This window comes from Opisthocomus hoazin, chromosome 8 (assembly GCF_030867145.1).
Source record: "Opisthocomus hoazin isolate bOpiHoa1 chromosome 8, bOpiHoa1.hap1, whole genome shotgun sequence".
Classification (NCBI taxonomy): domain Eukaryota; kingdom Metazoa; phylum Chordata; class Aves; order Opisthocomiformes; family Opisthocomidae; genus Opisthocomus; species Opisthocomus hoazin.
This window is the reverse complement of record NC_134421.1, coordinates 53,265,895-53,280,181: the sequence shown is the minus strand read 5'-3', so window position 1 is coordinate 53,280,181 and position 14,287 is coordinate 53,265,895. Positions and strand designations below refer to the sequence as shown.

The 14,287-nt window shown below is 37.1% G+C and overlaps 1 protein-coding gene across 10 annotated transcripts in view; it reads right to left on the bottom strand.

Annotated features, from left to right (window-relative positions):
* Positions 1-14,287, bottom strand: part of BRD1 (bromodomain containing 1) — a 78,205-nt gene that overhangs the window by 46,967 nt on the left and 16,951 nt on the right. For all 10 annotated transcript variants that reach the window (XM_075429245.1, XM_075429248.1, XM_075429252.1 and 7 more), the window contains one exon: positions 24-180. In XM_075429245.1, the coding sequence (XP_075285360.1) occupies positions 24-180 (157 nt within the window). The remainder of the gene's footprint in view (positions 1-23; positions 181-14,287) is intronic.

Genomic DNA, 14,287 nt, shown 5'->3' with positions numbered 1-14,287 from the left:
TAAGTTAAAAGTGTGTCACATACCTGTTGTGTGTTTCTTTGTGACTGTAAACTGGACTGCAGCCTTCTCAACAGAGGAACACCGTTCCTAGACAGCCTTTTAAGCAACCAGTAACTGTGCACTCGTTCAACAAACTGCTTCTTCCGCTGAATGGCCACCTGATTCATAATCTTATTTAATCTAAAATATGGAAAAACTGATATTGTATTTTTCACAGCAAAGCATAAATGTATTTGTCTATGGAAGTCAAACATCAGATATATATGAATAACTTAACAACAGCAGTGATCATCATATTACTAAATTTCTTTCAATGACATCCCTTTCAGTACAATTATTTCTGAACAGTAGATTACAATCAAATACATCTGCTTGACACTGCAGTTTCTACCAAATACTTTAAGGTACTTTATAAAGCTAAAGGGTATCAATTTTTTCATGATCATTAACTCAAGAGCAATCCCATATTAGGACTGAGAATAAAGCTTTATGTACATTTCAGAATAATTTTCCTATTGAAAATAAAATCAGAAATAAAGCTCTAAATCCCTACAAAAGTTTTCAGGTCATTTGTTGCCATCTTCATGCAGAATTCGTAGTTTACTTTAAAGACAATATATCTTCAAACTTTTTACATAAAAACATGCAACAAAAAGCCTGTATTACGCATCTACTAATATTAAATTTTTGGTAAATAAAGCAAACAAAAAAATGTAAAACAGAAGAACACATACAATGAAAATATCCACACAGAAAAGATGCAAGAGAGGATGATACAACAGTTAAGCAAAATACCTTGATTAAATAAACAGCATTTTCTCCAAACTTTTTTTTTTTTTTAACAGATGCAAATACTTTTTACGTATACTCTGTTTATAAATACTCTAAGAAAGGCTATGAACATCACATGCAACAACCTTGACTCCTATTTTTTAAATAATGGCACATTAAAATGTCCAAGTCTCACACATAACACTAACCTCCCAAAAAAAAGTTTACATTCAAAAAAAAGTTTATCTGAAACAGATCTTCAACTCTCTGTGCCTACAGTATGTTGACATCACTGCACAAAACTCCAAAAAAAAAAAAAGTTAGTGGTTGTAGAACAAAAAGGTTTTGTCTTTGTATGATACTGCAGGGATTTGTCACTGGTGGCAGCCCTTGCAAAATTAACACAAGACTCCCCAAGGCACCAACCACCTGTACTGTTAGGAGGATTGTTCACTGGTTTGGGGGCAGGGGTGAGTTGGAGAGAGAGAAAAGGACTTCCCCGAGCTGGACGTAAACCAGAGTAACAGAAAGAATAATATCAATGAACAGAAATCTGTTAATTCTTCACTCAGTAAATCACTACCCATAGCAAAACTCTACAATGAACAGTAGTAGATTTATGAGAGATTATTCAATAATATACCAAAATAGGGAAAAATAAATTCAAGAAGTGTCTGATTTGTAGAGTACTACCATGAAGCATTAAAATAAAAATCACAAACATATACACGTATCAGTGGTTTTATGCTTTTTCCCTTTTAATATTAGGAATAAAGCAGTTTCTCAGGCAAGTGATAGAAGAAAACTAGTCAAATACCTAAACAAAATGTAAAGCTTTAAGTAAACTTCCCTCCTGGAAGTGTTCAAGGCCAGGTTGAACGGAGCTCTGAGCAACCTCGTCTAGTGGAAGATGTCCCTGCTCATGGCAGGGGGGTTGGAATCAGATGATCTTTAAGGTCCCTTCCAACCCTTACCATTCTATGATTCTATAAACCTTGGGTATATTGATTTTTAAGAACAGCTGAGAAACTTCAATGGTATTTTTCAGACAGACATATAAGTGAGTCTACACTGAGTTCACCAAAGGTCATGTATCCCTCGTGGTTTTTTCTGGGCTTCACAGAAGGTGCAATAGGTCTACTCCATGCTACACTAACAGCAGCTACGGGCACAGACAGGCTCCACAAAGACTCACTCACTGCAGAACAGACCTTGACGTGTCCATATTAAACTTCAAATACAACAGAATTACAATTAATTACAGAATGCAATAAAAATCAAACAATTACTTTCACATCTCTCTCTTGGAAAGAGCAAAACCTACTGAACTGAGCCAAAAAAAAAGCACAGCCAAATATATAACTATTCCAAAAGATCAGAGTATCATAACTTCACATCAGGAAGGGTGCCTTGGCTTCATGCCCATCAGATGTGGCAAGACTGAGCAAACATCTTTAACTACAGCTCTAAGTACATTTGCCCACTCACTTAATGAACCATTCTATTCATAGATAATTATACTAGTAAAGCGCTAGAATAAGATTAGGAAAGATGTTCACAAAAGATATTCTCCAACTTTCAAAATACAAATAAACAGAAGGTAATCTAGAGTGCAGAAACCACCTAACAAGTGGTAGGAGTCTACTCCTCTCTGCCTTCCTTCCAAATAAAACCAAACAAATACTGGCTGTTCCTATTTCATTTAGGCATCAGACTTTGGTAGTGGCAATACACCATCAATCACCCTTTAATTTCTCAAAATACTGAGGTCAGAGGTTCTTCACACAGCAGATACCTACAGAGCCTCCACACTATGACCCTGTTTATATAACGAGGATATCACATCTGCTGTTAGACCCTAAGAACCCACTAACTGTAGCACAGTTCTTTATTCATCTTTTTGCTTAGTCAGGTAACTCCCAGGTAGCCTTTCACTGTCTGAAACAGTTCCCACTGACTGGAAAAGAAAAACATAATGCCTATTTCTAAAAAGGGTAAAAAGACGACTCTGGGAACTACAGACCAGTCAGTCTCACCTCTGCGCCCAGCAAGATCATGAAGCAGATCCTCCTGAAAACTATGCTAAGGCATGTGGAAAATAAGGAGGTGACTGGTGACAGCCAACATGGCTTCACTAAGCGCAAATCGCACCTGACAAATCTGGTCACTTTCTGCAACAGGGCTACAGTGTTGATGCGTAACAGAAGAGCAAATGACATCATCTACCTGGACTTGTGCAAAGCATTTGACACTGTCTAGCACAAGATCCTTGTCTCTAAATTGAAGAGACATGGATTTGACGGATGGACCACTTCAAGTGGAGTCTCCAAGTGGAGACCAGTGACGAGTGGCGTTCCTCAGGGGTCGGTACTGGAAACAGTGCTGTTCAACACCTTTGTCAGCAACATGGACAGTGGGATTGAGTGCACCCTCAGCAAGTCTGCCAACACCACCAAACTGTGTGGTGCGGTCGACACACTCAAGGGAAGGGATGCCATCCAGAGGGACCTCGACAGGACTGAGAGGTGGGCCTGTGCAAACCTCATGAAGTTCAACAAGGACAAGTGCAAGGTCCTGCACATGGGTCAGGGCAATCCCAAGCACAAGTACAAGCTGGGCAGAGCATGGACTGAGAGCAGCCCTGAGAAGAAGGACTTGGGGTGCTGGCTGATGAAAAACGCATCATGACCTGGCAATGTGCACTCACAGCCCAGAAGGCCAACCACACCCTGGGCTGCACCAAAAGAAATGTGGCCAGCAGGTCAGGAGAGGTGATTCTGCCCCTCTACTCTGTTCTGGTGACATCCCACCTGCAGTCCTGCATCCAGCTCTGGAGCCCTCAGCACAGGAAAGACATGGAGCTGTTGCAGCGGGGCCAGAGGAGGCCACAAAAATGATCAGAGGAATAGAACACCTCACCTATGAGGAAAGGCTGAAGGAGTTGGGGCTGTTCAGCCTGGAGAAGGGAAGGCTTCGGGAAGACCTTATTGCAGCCTTCCAGTACCTGAAGGGGGCCTACAAGAAAGCTGGAGAGGGACTTTTTACAAGGGCGTGGAATGACAGGACAAGGGGTAATGGCTTCAAGCTGAAAGAGGGCAGATTTAGATCAGCTATAAGGAAAAAAATTTTTTACTACAAGGGTGGTGAGACACTGGAACAGGTTGCTCAGAGAAGTTGGATGCCCCCTCCCTGGAAGTGTTTGAGGCCAGGTTGGATGTGGCTCTGATCAACCTGGTCTAGTGGAAGGAGTCCCTGCCAATGGCTGAGGGGTTGGAACTAGGTGATCTTTAAGGTCCCTTCCAGCCCAAACCATTCTTTGACTCTACCAGATGCTTTAAATTTTGACAGACAATACAACCATTTGGGGGAAATAAGACACAATTCATCTCCTGCTGTAGAACCGTAGAAGTAGCACAGACTCGGTATTGATTTTGAAGCTCCCACCCTCAACAGCACTACCATACAGGGAAAGAGGTTTTCACTCACAAAGTTACATTCAGCCGTAGTGAAGCTGAACACAAGCATGGAATAAGGCACACAGGTATGCACCAGTCCTTTCTGCTATCTGAGCTTGAACTTAATTTGTAAATGTTAAAGCTAACCAATGCTGCACATTCTACTTCCTTTTTTTCAACAGAGATGGAATTAAGTAAAAAAAAAATTACTGAAGATTAAAAAAAAAAAAAAATCTATTTGAGGCAGATAAGGGAGAGCTGTTTGAAGACTTTATAGTTTTGCAATCTAGGATCTGACTTGCACAAGACAGGATTAACTGCTACACTACACTACCAAATCCCCCACGCAGAAGCAAAGCTTACAGAACTTAGGTCACCTCCAAGAATTACACAAAACATCTTAACGGCATTTTTTTGCTAAGGTATATGTCCACCCTAGACCTTCTTCCAAGTATAAGAAAAACAGGAAAGTAGTGCTATAAAACACTAATATCTATAGTGTTCTATTTTCTAATGGCAAGTGAAGCATAGTAAGTACTGGGAGAAAAAAAAAATCAGGTATGTAGAACGCACATTAAACACAAGTGTATCAACTGAACTTGTCATTTCTGTTTGAAACAAACAGACCAATCTCATTGCAATGAGCAATCTCATTACTTAATAATTTTTTATATCTCTGTTAAAATTGCCAAATAAGTGTAAGACTACTGTTGAAGACGATGAGAATGTAGGAATATACATCTGGAAGACACTAGCAGAGTTATGGTCTCTCTTATCACAACTGACATTAGACATGTCAGAGGAAAAAAAGCCACAACTACAGGAACTACAAAAAGCAAGCAGGGAGGCAAGAAGTGTTCTTGCTGTCTAGGTTTCGCATGGAACAGAGAATTTGTTAAGATGAAATTCCCAAGGAACATCCTGTAACAGACCATGTTAAGTGCTAAACACTCATCTCTTCAAAACATTTACATAATTAACATAATTAAGCTAAACCCAGAGCAGAACACTTCTTACACTAACTTGCTACAGCCTGAACCACTGTTGAGGCCTTAAGAACAGCTCAGTGTGGCTCACAGTATGTTTTTTTCCTCAGCTTATCAGTTATTTAAAATCAATACACTGAAAGAAGACATTTAAACTTCTTAAAAAGGTGGCTGTGCTCCCATGAAACTCAGTAGCTGCTGTGATATTACTGGTCCCATAAAAGAAGCATTGGTTTTCAAGCTGATGACCACTGCAGTCTTTCGATGTTTTGGCACCACCAGTCATACTCCCTCGTTTTTTTATCTGGGCTACTTTCCAAGACTACACAGATGTCAAAATATTTTTCAAAACTGTTTTATTTGTGCCACAGGCAACTGAGAAAACCAGTACTACCTCCCTTCCCCAGCCCCACTTGTATCCGACTGTAAAACACTGTGACATGCACTATAAACATGATAGAGAGGTGTCATACAATTCCCTGCTTGTCTTTAAGAAGGTAAAGGTCCCTTTTCAACTGAAGCTTTCAAGTAGCACCTGCAGTTCCCAGTCTGAAACCATACTTTAGGCTGAAGTGTAAATTATGGCATTAAAAATACTTCACATCTACAACAGCAATGGAGGGATGAGAAGAGGAAAGTGGTTTGTTCTGAAAGGGGAAGACAGACATAAATCCATTAATTTTCATTTTAAATTAAATTACAACAGCTTTGGTGAGAAACTGTAATTTATCAGCTGCTCTACACTAACCTTCTCATACAAAGACATTTGATGCATAATCTGCCTTGCAAATGGTGATACTCTTAAGGCACGGCTCAAAGCATTCAGAGATAGCTTAGTGTTGCTCAGTCCTATGTTTACTCATCTTTTAGGTAAATGCACAAATAATTTTTGTCAACATAAGACATGTGCTCTTGTCACATTAGCAATCTCACAGCTTCCTTCTTCCTACTCGTGACCACCTTACTCTCCCAGTTTCAGTTACATGTCACGGTGGCAACTACAGCAACTGGTTACAAGAAAAAGTGAAAACTATTTTCAGTGCCTATCTCTGCAGCAGTTTAATGTAAAAAAGGCAATGAGAGATAATCAGCCACTTTTCTATTAATCACCACTTACTGCTCCACAGACCATATATGCTTTCTATTTCCACACATATAATTTTAGTATTGTAACACAGGAAGACTTTTGTAGCTTCTCTTTATTCTCAAGTTTTCGAAACACAAACTAGGAGGAAAATTTCCTTAAGCACGTATATGATTTTGCCAGTATTACTACAGTAACTCAGACCGAAGCAACTTAATACGAAAATCTGTAAGATTAAGTAAGATCAAATACCCACTAAAGCCAACCAATTTTTAAACACGGATTACACCTAGTATTTTAATTAGTGTACTTGTCTTGAGCCTCCAGTTTCATCGATTTGCTATTTTGCACCTTCCTTTATCCAACATAGCTGTATTAAAGGTACGTGCAAAAGACTAGTAAAACTAAACTATACTCTGTAAAAATTTATTTAGTATCACCAAAATACCAGTTTCTTTTGACCTGCAGTAACACCCAGAAACAATCAAATGATGTTCCACTTTACTGGGCAAATAAAATACCCCTATTTTCCCCCACAAAAATTGCAGATATGTTTCTAAAACCTTCCAGAACAAAATGCAAAAGATTAAATTGAACAAACTGTGACAAAGTAAACTGAGTTTCAAGAACATTTGAATTTTCAAGCCTTGCTCTGTAAAGTTCTACAGAACATACTGAGACTCATAGGAAGCAGGGAAAGACACAAAAACTTCTGAGAAACAATTACAGCAATTCCACTGACACTAACTAGCACAGAACTAGCAGAAAAACAGAATTAAAAGCTAAGAAAGTGTCTATTTTGGAGAACTGGAATTAATTCTGGGGTCTACCAAGCACCAGAAAAACTTCAGCTGTCAGAGATGAGAAACCCTGCTCAGACTGACAAAACCCCACTCTTTCCACATGGAACCTTTGTCAGCAGCTGCCTATCAAACAGTTTTTGTAAAACTCACCTGTCAATATACTTTTTTTTTTTTTTAAACAGTGGAGAGAGATGGTTTTGTTGCTGTGTCTGCATTTGCTATCCAAATCTTCAATAAAAAATTCAACTTACTATATGATTTCTTAACTAAAAAAAAAACCACCAAAAAAAAAACAACAAACCCCTTTGATCAGCTTTAAAGACAACACAGGTAGATGAGTAACTATGTAAAAACTAGGGTCCATTTCCTTCTGAAAAAGGATAAGGATAAGCTTTCTTCTGTAACTAGCAGAAGTCAGCTATGCACCCAACACGGTACACATCCTAGAAAGTCTCACAATGATTTCCTTTAAACTTCTGTGCAACGCAAGTCTGCGGAATCCCCCTGTGACAAATACAGGCTTTCCTAATTATAACTACTTTCCAGCTTTTGTATTGAAGATTTGCAGAAATAGGAATGTCCTGTTAGCTTAATACAGTGTTTAATAACCTTCACAGTTATTCCTTTTCATCTGTGTATTTTAAAATTCCTGGTATTGAAATTGCATTTCTGTGCTAAGTTGAGTAACCAACAGTATATATTTTATCTACTGATACATCTTCTGCAACTTGAAAGTCTCTCCAGGCTCTTATTCTTTATTCTACATTTACTGGTATTTAAATAGTATCTGATTTGGACTGAACATGCAAGAAGCGCTTCTTCTTACTTCACATTACTGAAATCATGTATCCATTTTTCTACTTGAGCAAACAGCTTGTAAAATTTTTTATTGGGACAGGAAAGTAGAACACTGAACTTAAGAGCCAAGAAAACGCTATTTTTAGCCAATTCTCCTTTAGTTGTAACAGATTACTTTGTGAGCTTCCAAACCTTTGGATAAGGAAAAAAACCAAAACAATCAAAAATGTCCCACCCATCACACTGGAAAACTTCCTTAGTCTTCTCAGAAAAATCACATGCATAAATTAACTTCTGCCACTTCCTATACATAATGACTTTACCTTACAATTACTCAAAATATTTTTCTGTGCTTCTTTACTATAGTCGTAACCATACTACATGATTTTGAAATCTCATCTCAAAAGGCTAAATTGATGTCAGCAGAAGATAAAGTATGAATCAAAACATGCCTTTTTATGTACAATAAAAGAAATCTCAGTATTTATTGACTAATTTTTGTGCATTCTGTAACTTGACTACTGAATAAAAAACTGTCAGGAGACAGTTCTTCAAACAATGCATTCTAAAAATCATGGCTTTGTATAGCACTTACAAGAAGCAACACGCTCCAATTGCCACCACAAAAATCTAATTAAAGTTCACATAACTGGTAAAAGTAGTACTGAAAAATAAAAACATAGTAATTTTGGTCTTCATAACTGCATTATCATATATGTATAATAATTGTGGACCAAAACCCTTAGAGAATGCACAGAATGCTAACAATACATCTTACAGAAATATCCAATGTATTAATTTATGTTTTAACCTTCTTTGCCCTCTACATGTAAAATAAACAAAAGACAGGAGAAAAAAAATTATATGTACAGCATATTCATATATCCATTTTGTGAAAAGGCCATATTTAAATATGAGACAGCATTTCCACCCTCTGGATTTTTAGCTGGGAGGCTCACCCCTTGGACATCAACCAAAACGTGCCTTTTAATACCAGATATACAAGTATCTTCCCTATTATTTTCACTTAAAATCAAATTCCACTTTTACAACCTATTAAGTAAATCACCTTCTCCAACACACTAATTCTTATTTAATAATCCAACCAGAGTCAAGATGAGCTGGCTTGAAAACAAAGCTCTAAAGTTACTTATTTTTTTTTTCAATACTATTGAGGCAAAGCTAATGAACACTGTAGTAGCTCTTATCTTAATTTAGGCAAAACTATCTTTTTATTTAAGCAAAGAGGTCAGGATGACATCAGCAGTAGTTTCCACACGCATCAGAAAGGTTTCAAGGTTGATCAGTCTTACAAGAAACATCAGTGGACACTGACTGCTAGCATGCCCTTCCACTTTACCTAGGTGATTCCATCATCTAACTGTTAGGTACAACGATAAGGTATACCTACACATCATGCTCTCCCGTAATTAAAATAAATATTTCCGTATGATTTTGGCAAAGTATACATACTTGTATACTCAAGGATAAACAGCAAACAGACATTAGTCTGGACTTACTCAGCTTCCATTTTTTTTTTGCAACACTGGCTCTAGTAGTTATTTCAATGGCTTTTCATGCTGCATTTTAAGCAGCATTTCTTATTCTTTTCCCCCACTTAAAAACTTACTGAAAATATTAAAAAAAACACCCAGCACCCTAAAAAAAAAATCTAATCCCCAAAAGAAACCCACAAGCCACATACATTATTTAAGAAGCATCATCTGTGAATGCAGACTAACAGCGTCAAAGGCCTTTGTAAATGTTCCTTTCTGCTTAACACCGCATTTCACCACCTTCTGTTCAGTTATTTTTCTGGTCCATACTTCATTTTAGAGACTATCAAGATTCCTGGTCTAGATATAGACTACATTTAATTATTTGGTAAGAAAGTTCAGGATAGCTCAACTGGATAAATCATGAAACGAAAGGACATACTGGTTCTGCCTTCAGACATACAGTAACACAAAAACAGTTTTAGTACCAGGAGCAATATGCTTTCTAATTAAAGCAAAGATCAACATAGAAAAAACAGTTAATCTGCAGCACATAACTGTTGATTTCTAAAGGCAGCTGCAAATATTTAAAAGTCTTAGCAATTTTTGCTCTCAATTATCCGCCCACTACTTACCCACTTTCATAAGGGTCTGTGGTTCTCTTTCAATAATATGATGGAACACAACTGATGCATACAAAATTGAAAACAAGTGTAACACCTTGTTCCTACTTATTATGCAGGTGGGGCTTCTTTTACTTATTTTTCACTCTCTGTACAAGTATTGCATTTCAAATGCTTTCTTAATTTCAGACATTACAAATATACCCTGTAGAAACTGAAACTAAAGATGAAAGCGAGTATTTATATACTTAAAATACCTGCTTCCACTTAACATAGCAATAGTCACATCAATGGTATTTTAACAAAGCAGATTACACTGTACTTTAGTGTATATTTTGAAAATATTGAAGATTAAATATTTTGTATCACATTCAATTTCCCCTTCAAGTATACAGCCACAATATCTTAGTTTCTCAACGTTTTTAAAGAACATGAATACTGACACTGGCTTTGCTTTTCATGAAGCAATCACATTTCAAATGACTCTTTCGACATACAACATCAAGAGACTACAGCAAAACCATGTTATTAGTACTGAAGAATCAAGCACTCCAAAGTCAGAGAAACCAGGTAGTTTTCACAGCTAACACTGCCACTGTTCTCCTTTGTGTATCCATCCTACTCACTGGATAGGGCAGCTGTTATAAAGTACGAGGATGAACAGCAACAGGAGAGGAAAAAATGCACATGAAATGGAGCACAGAGCCAGTACAACACAACCAAGACAGACAAGAAGCTAGATTTAGATCATCAGTCAGCCCTAAAAGTCAGGATTTCCTAACTTGGAAATTCTGGACCTGCAATTTAAATAAAATACTCTTAGTATTTTATTTATACTTCTAGTATTTTATTAGGAATAAAAAAAAATCATTTATCTACTCAGAAAAATTCAACCATCACACATCATCAGTTGAGCAAGAACAGTGCAAGAACAAATCCTATAGCCAGAAGGCCTGATGCAAATCACACAAGTGTAAGAGGTTCCCCGGTGGTCCCATATACCATTCCAAGTGCTAAGCTAGTTACTATGAAGTCAGCACTGACAGCACTGAAAACTGAAGTCACCTCAAGGCTCTAACACAACCTGCTGCACCTCTGGAAGCTGGTACTCAGGTAGAGACTTTCTAGAACACCTAGATGGTCAACATTAAAAAAAAAAAAAAAAAGAGAGAGAGAGAAAAAAAAAGAGAGATGGGGGAAGCAGGCATTCATCTCCTATCATCAACGGCTAAAAACTTCTGATCCAACACTCTTAAATCAGTAGTTCACAGATGATCACCTGAGAGGCCATATAATTAGATTACAAACGACCCAGAATGACACTATGCAATTTAGCAGCAAAAAAATTAGAGTATGACATCTGTGTAAGAAATTCTGATAACTGAGAAGTGTACAGCTCTCAAAATCATTCAAGGCAGTAGTGTAGAAACCTGACCTACAGATAAGCTAATACAGAAATTAATGAGTTACAGAGTTGCGTAGGAATTTTGAAGTATGTTGTTCTACACCAGTCTTTTTAACATAGCCTGAAGATAGGTGTTTTGGAAAACAGAATTATCACAAATCGCGTTATTAAAATGCCTGGTCTTTCATACATGCTCACAATCCAGGTAAGGAAACAGCATACAATCCTTCCACCCTAAACTAAGCATGAATCGCAAGAGGGTTTTTCCTCACACTTCAGCAGGTGTGCTTGGGGCTACATTCACCAAGTATTTCTCCTCCTCATCATAATCTTAATAGTTCTACACTTCCCCAGCTACCAATTCTAAAGAACCAATTATATGCCAAGGAGACACATTGTCTAGTTATTAATGATTAAGAAAGTACATCAAACCAAACATCTCCACCTGTGCCTCGTTCCCAGAGATGTTGAAAACATGTTAATTTGCAGTTCTTCAGGAAAAAAACATTCGTGTCTAAACACCGAGCGTATATGTTTCTTCTCTGATAGTTTAAATAGCTTGATTGTTCTTCCTCAAAATCTCTGGAAAGGCAAATCATGTTTCAGCTCCAAGGAAAAAAAAAAAGTGCATTAATAAACAGAATAAAGGGATTATTTAAATGCAGAATGCTGCAAAATAATCCACATCATTCATTAGTAGTTTATGAGTAAATTTAACTCGCACACATGAATTTTTCTAAAGAAAAAAAAATAATAGCCAAAGAAAATTAGACAACTGAGATACGGGTCTGCAGCATAATCACTTTTCCTCTTAATATGCCCATTTCTGTTTTGCTTTTAATTCAGGTGTCAGTCTTCTAGGACTAAGCACATTCACATTACAAAGAGTACTTAAGCAAGAGTCTCCTTCAGCTGAAGGCAAGCAATACATAATAAAGCTCAACTTTAAAATAGTATTAAACTGTGCCCATTTTTTACACTTCTGATATAGAATACAGGTACTATACTTGTGTCCAGCAACATGAACCCGAGCATAAACAGAAGCAAGTTGAATCTCTCAGCAGTCCTGAGAAGAAATTTATTTGTTATTAAAAAAAGAAAAAGGGAAAAAAATCCTTTATATTCGGCTCCTGGCCTCTAATGACACTGTTAAAAAAAATATCTGATGATAATACCCAAATGGTAATTCGGCTTTTATGAAAGTTACCAATGAAAAGAATTGCCAGAGGTACAACTGAGAACATGCACTCTAATTCTCAACTCTCACTTAGTTCATGTTCCTTCTTACTTCTTGAAAAAACAAAACACACTACACCAATCAGGGTTGTCCAAACTAAGACAAAGCCAAATTATTTCACAAGAGCTCCCTCTTCCCAAGGACAACAGTATCTGTTTAAACAACAGTATCAGTTGCTTACCGTCAACTTCAGCTTTTCTGCAGTGCACTACTGAACAAAAATACCATTTCACCAAGCAAATCGTAACAGAGAACTGTTATGTGCAATCAGTCTGATGTTTGTAAACATCACACAGGAGCTAAAGGCTGGTTGTCAAAGTCAGTCAATAAGTAGGAACCTGAATTAGTGAAACTCATCACCGGAAAGGACTGCAGTCTCAAAACATGTATTTATTTAGATTAATTTAACCAGCCCTAACTGTTCACTACCTGAGACTTGGAAGTCAGCTTTCACAAAAGCATGGTTTATTGGTATTATTTTAAGAGCCCTCACTGTCTGCTAACTGAAGTTCACACTGAGGTTTTGAACTCCTGAAATAAAGATTAAAAATGTGCATTTTGCTCCAATTCTGTTACTACCTATGAAAACAGCACTTCAAACATCCCCACTTTCTGATGCGTCACTTCACTAACCTCACCAGATCTAGAGCCATCTGCCAGCCCCCCACTCACCACTGTCAAAATACAAAAAAATGGCATGTTAAAGAGCATTTTCAGTTCTGGTGTGCATGCTTTATGTTTGCACTCATATAACAAAAGCTCCTGCAACAACTGCAAAAGACACACTAATTTAATAATCATCTTAAATAGAACTTCTTACAAAGTATAAATTCTTAAGCAAAGACAAGATTAGAATTAAAACTCTTTGCCACATGCATTAATTCATTTTTGTTCAAATGTAAACATTTTACTCAAGTTATAGGACAGATATTTGATAGCATCATTGAATGGGAGAGCACGTTCATTTCAAGTTCCATGACTAAGAATACATTAAACAACTAACTTACCATCACTTACTCAGTAACTTTTCTAAAAAAAGTCTGCAACGTACCAAATCCATCCAACATTTGACAAACACTACTGCATTTGCAAAACGCAAAAATGCAAATGCAAAATAGGAAAACACACCTGAAAAGTTACTTCGGAAAGAAAGTTACAAGGCAAATACTTCCTGGGGGATTTTTTTTGTACTAGATACATAGATCTTACACTACAAGTTTATACTTCATTTAGGTGAGATGAACAAGACTCAAATCTTCTGTACACAAATGTAACTTTCATTTTGGGGCTCTTAAAATTGGGAAAAGAAGTTCAGGTTCCCAAATTATGAATACAATTAACCTTGAGCTGGAGTGTTTTTTTAGTAAGAAGGTCAACTATTTATGCTTTTCTGAATTCAGTGGTTAATTGTCAAAAGCACAGCAAATGACAACAACTGAGCACAATACATGATTTAGTCAGACCAAAAAAAAAGTTTCTGAGGACAAGACAAAGGTTTCTGAGGACAAGACAGACCACTTGACCACTTACTAATTTCTCTGGGGAAGTCACTGCATTTTTAATGCAACTTCATGGAAGTACAATGTACATAATTTATACTAATCCTCTGTGTATGGTTTTTAAGGAAAC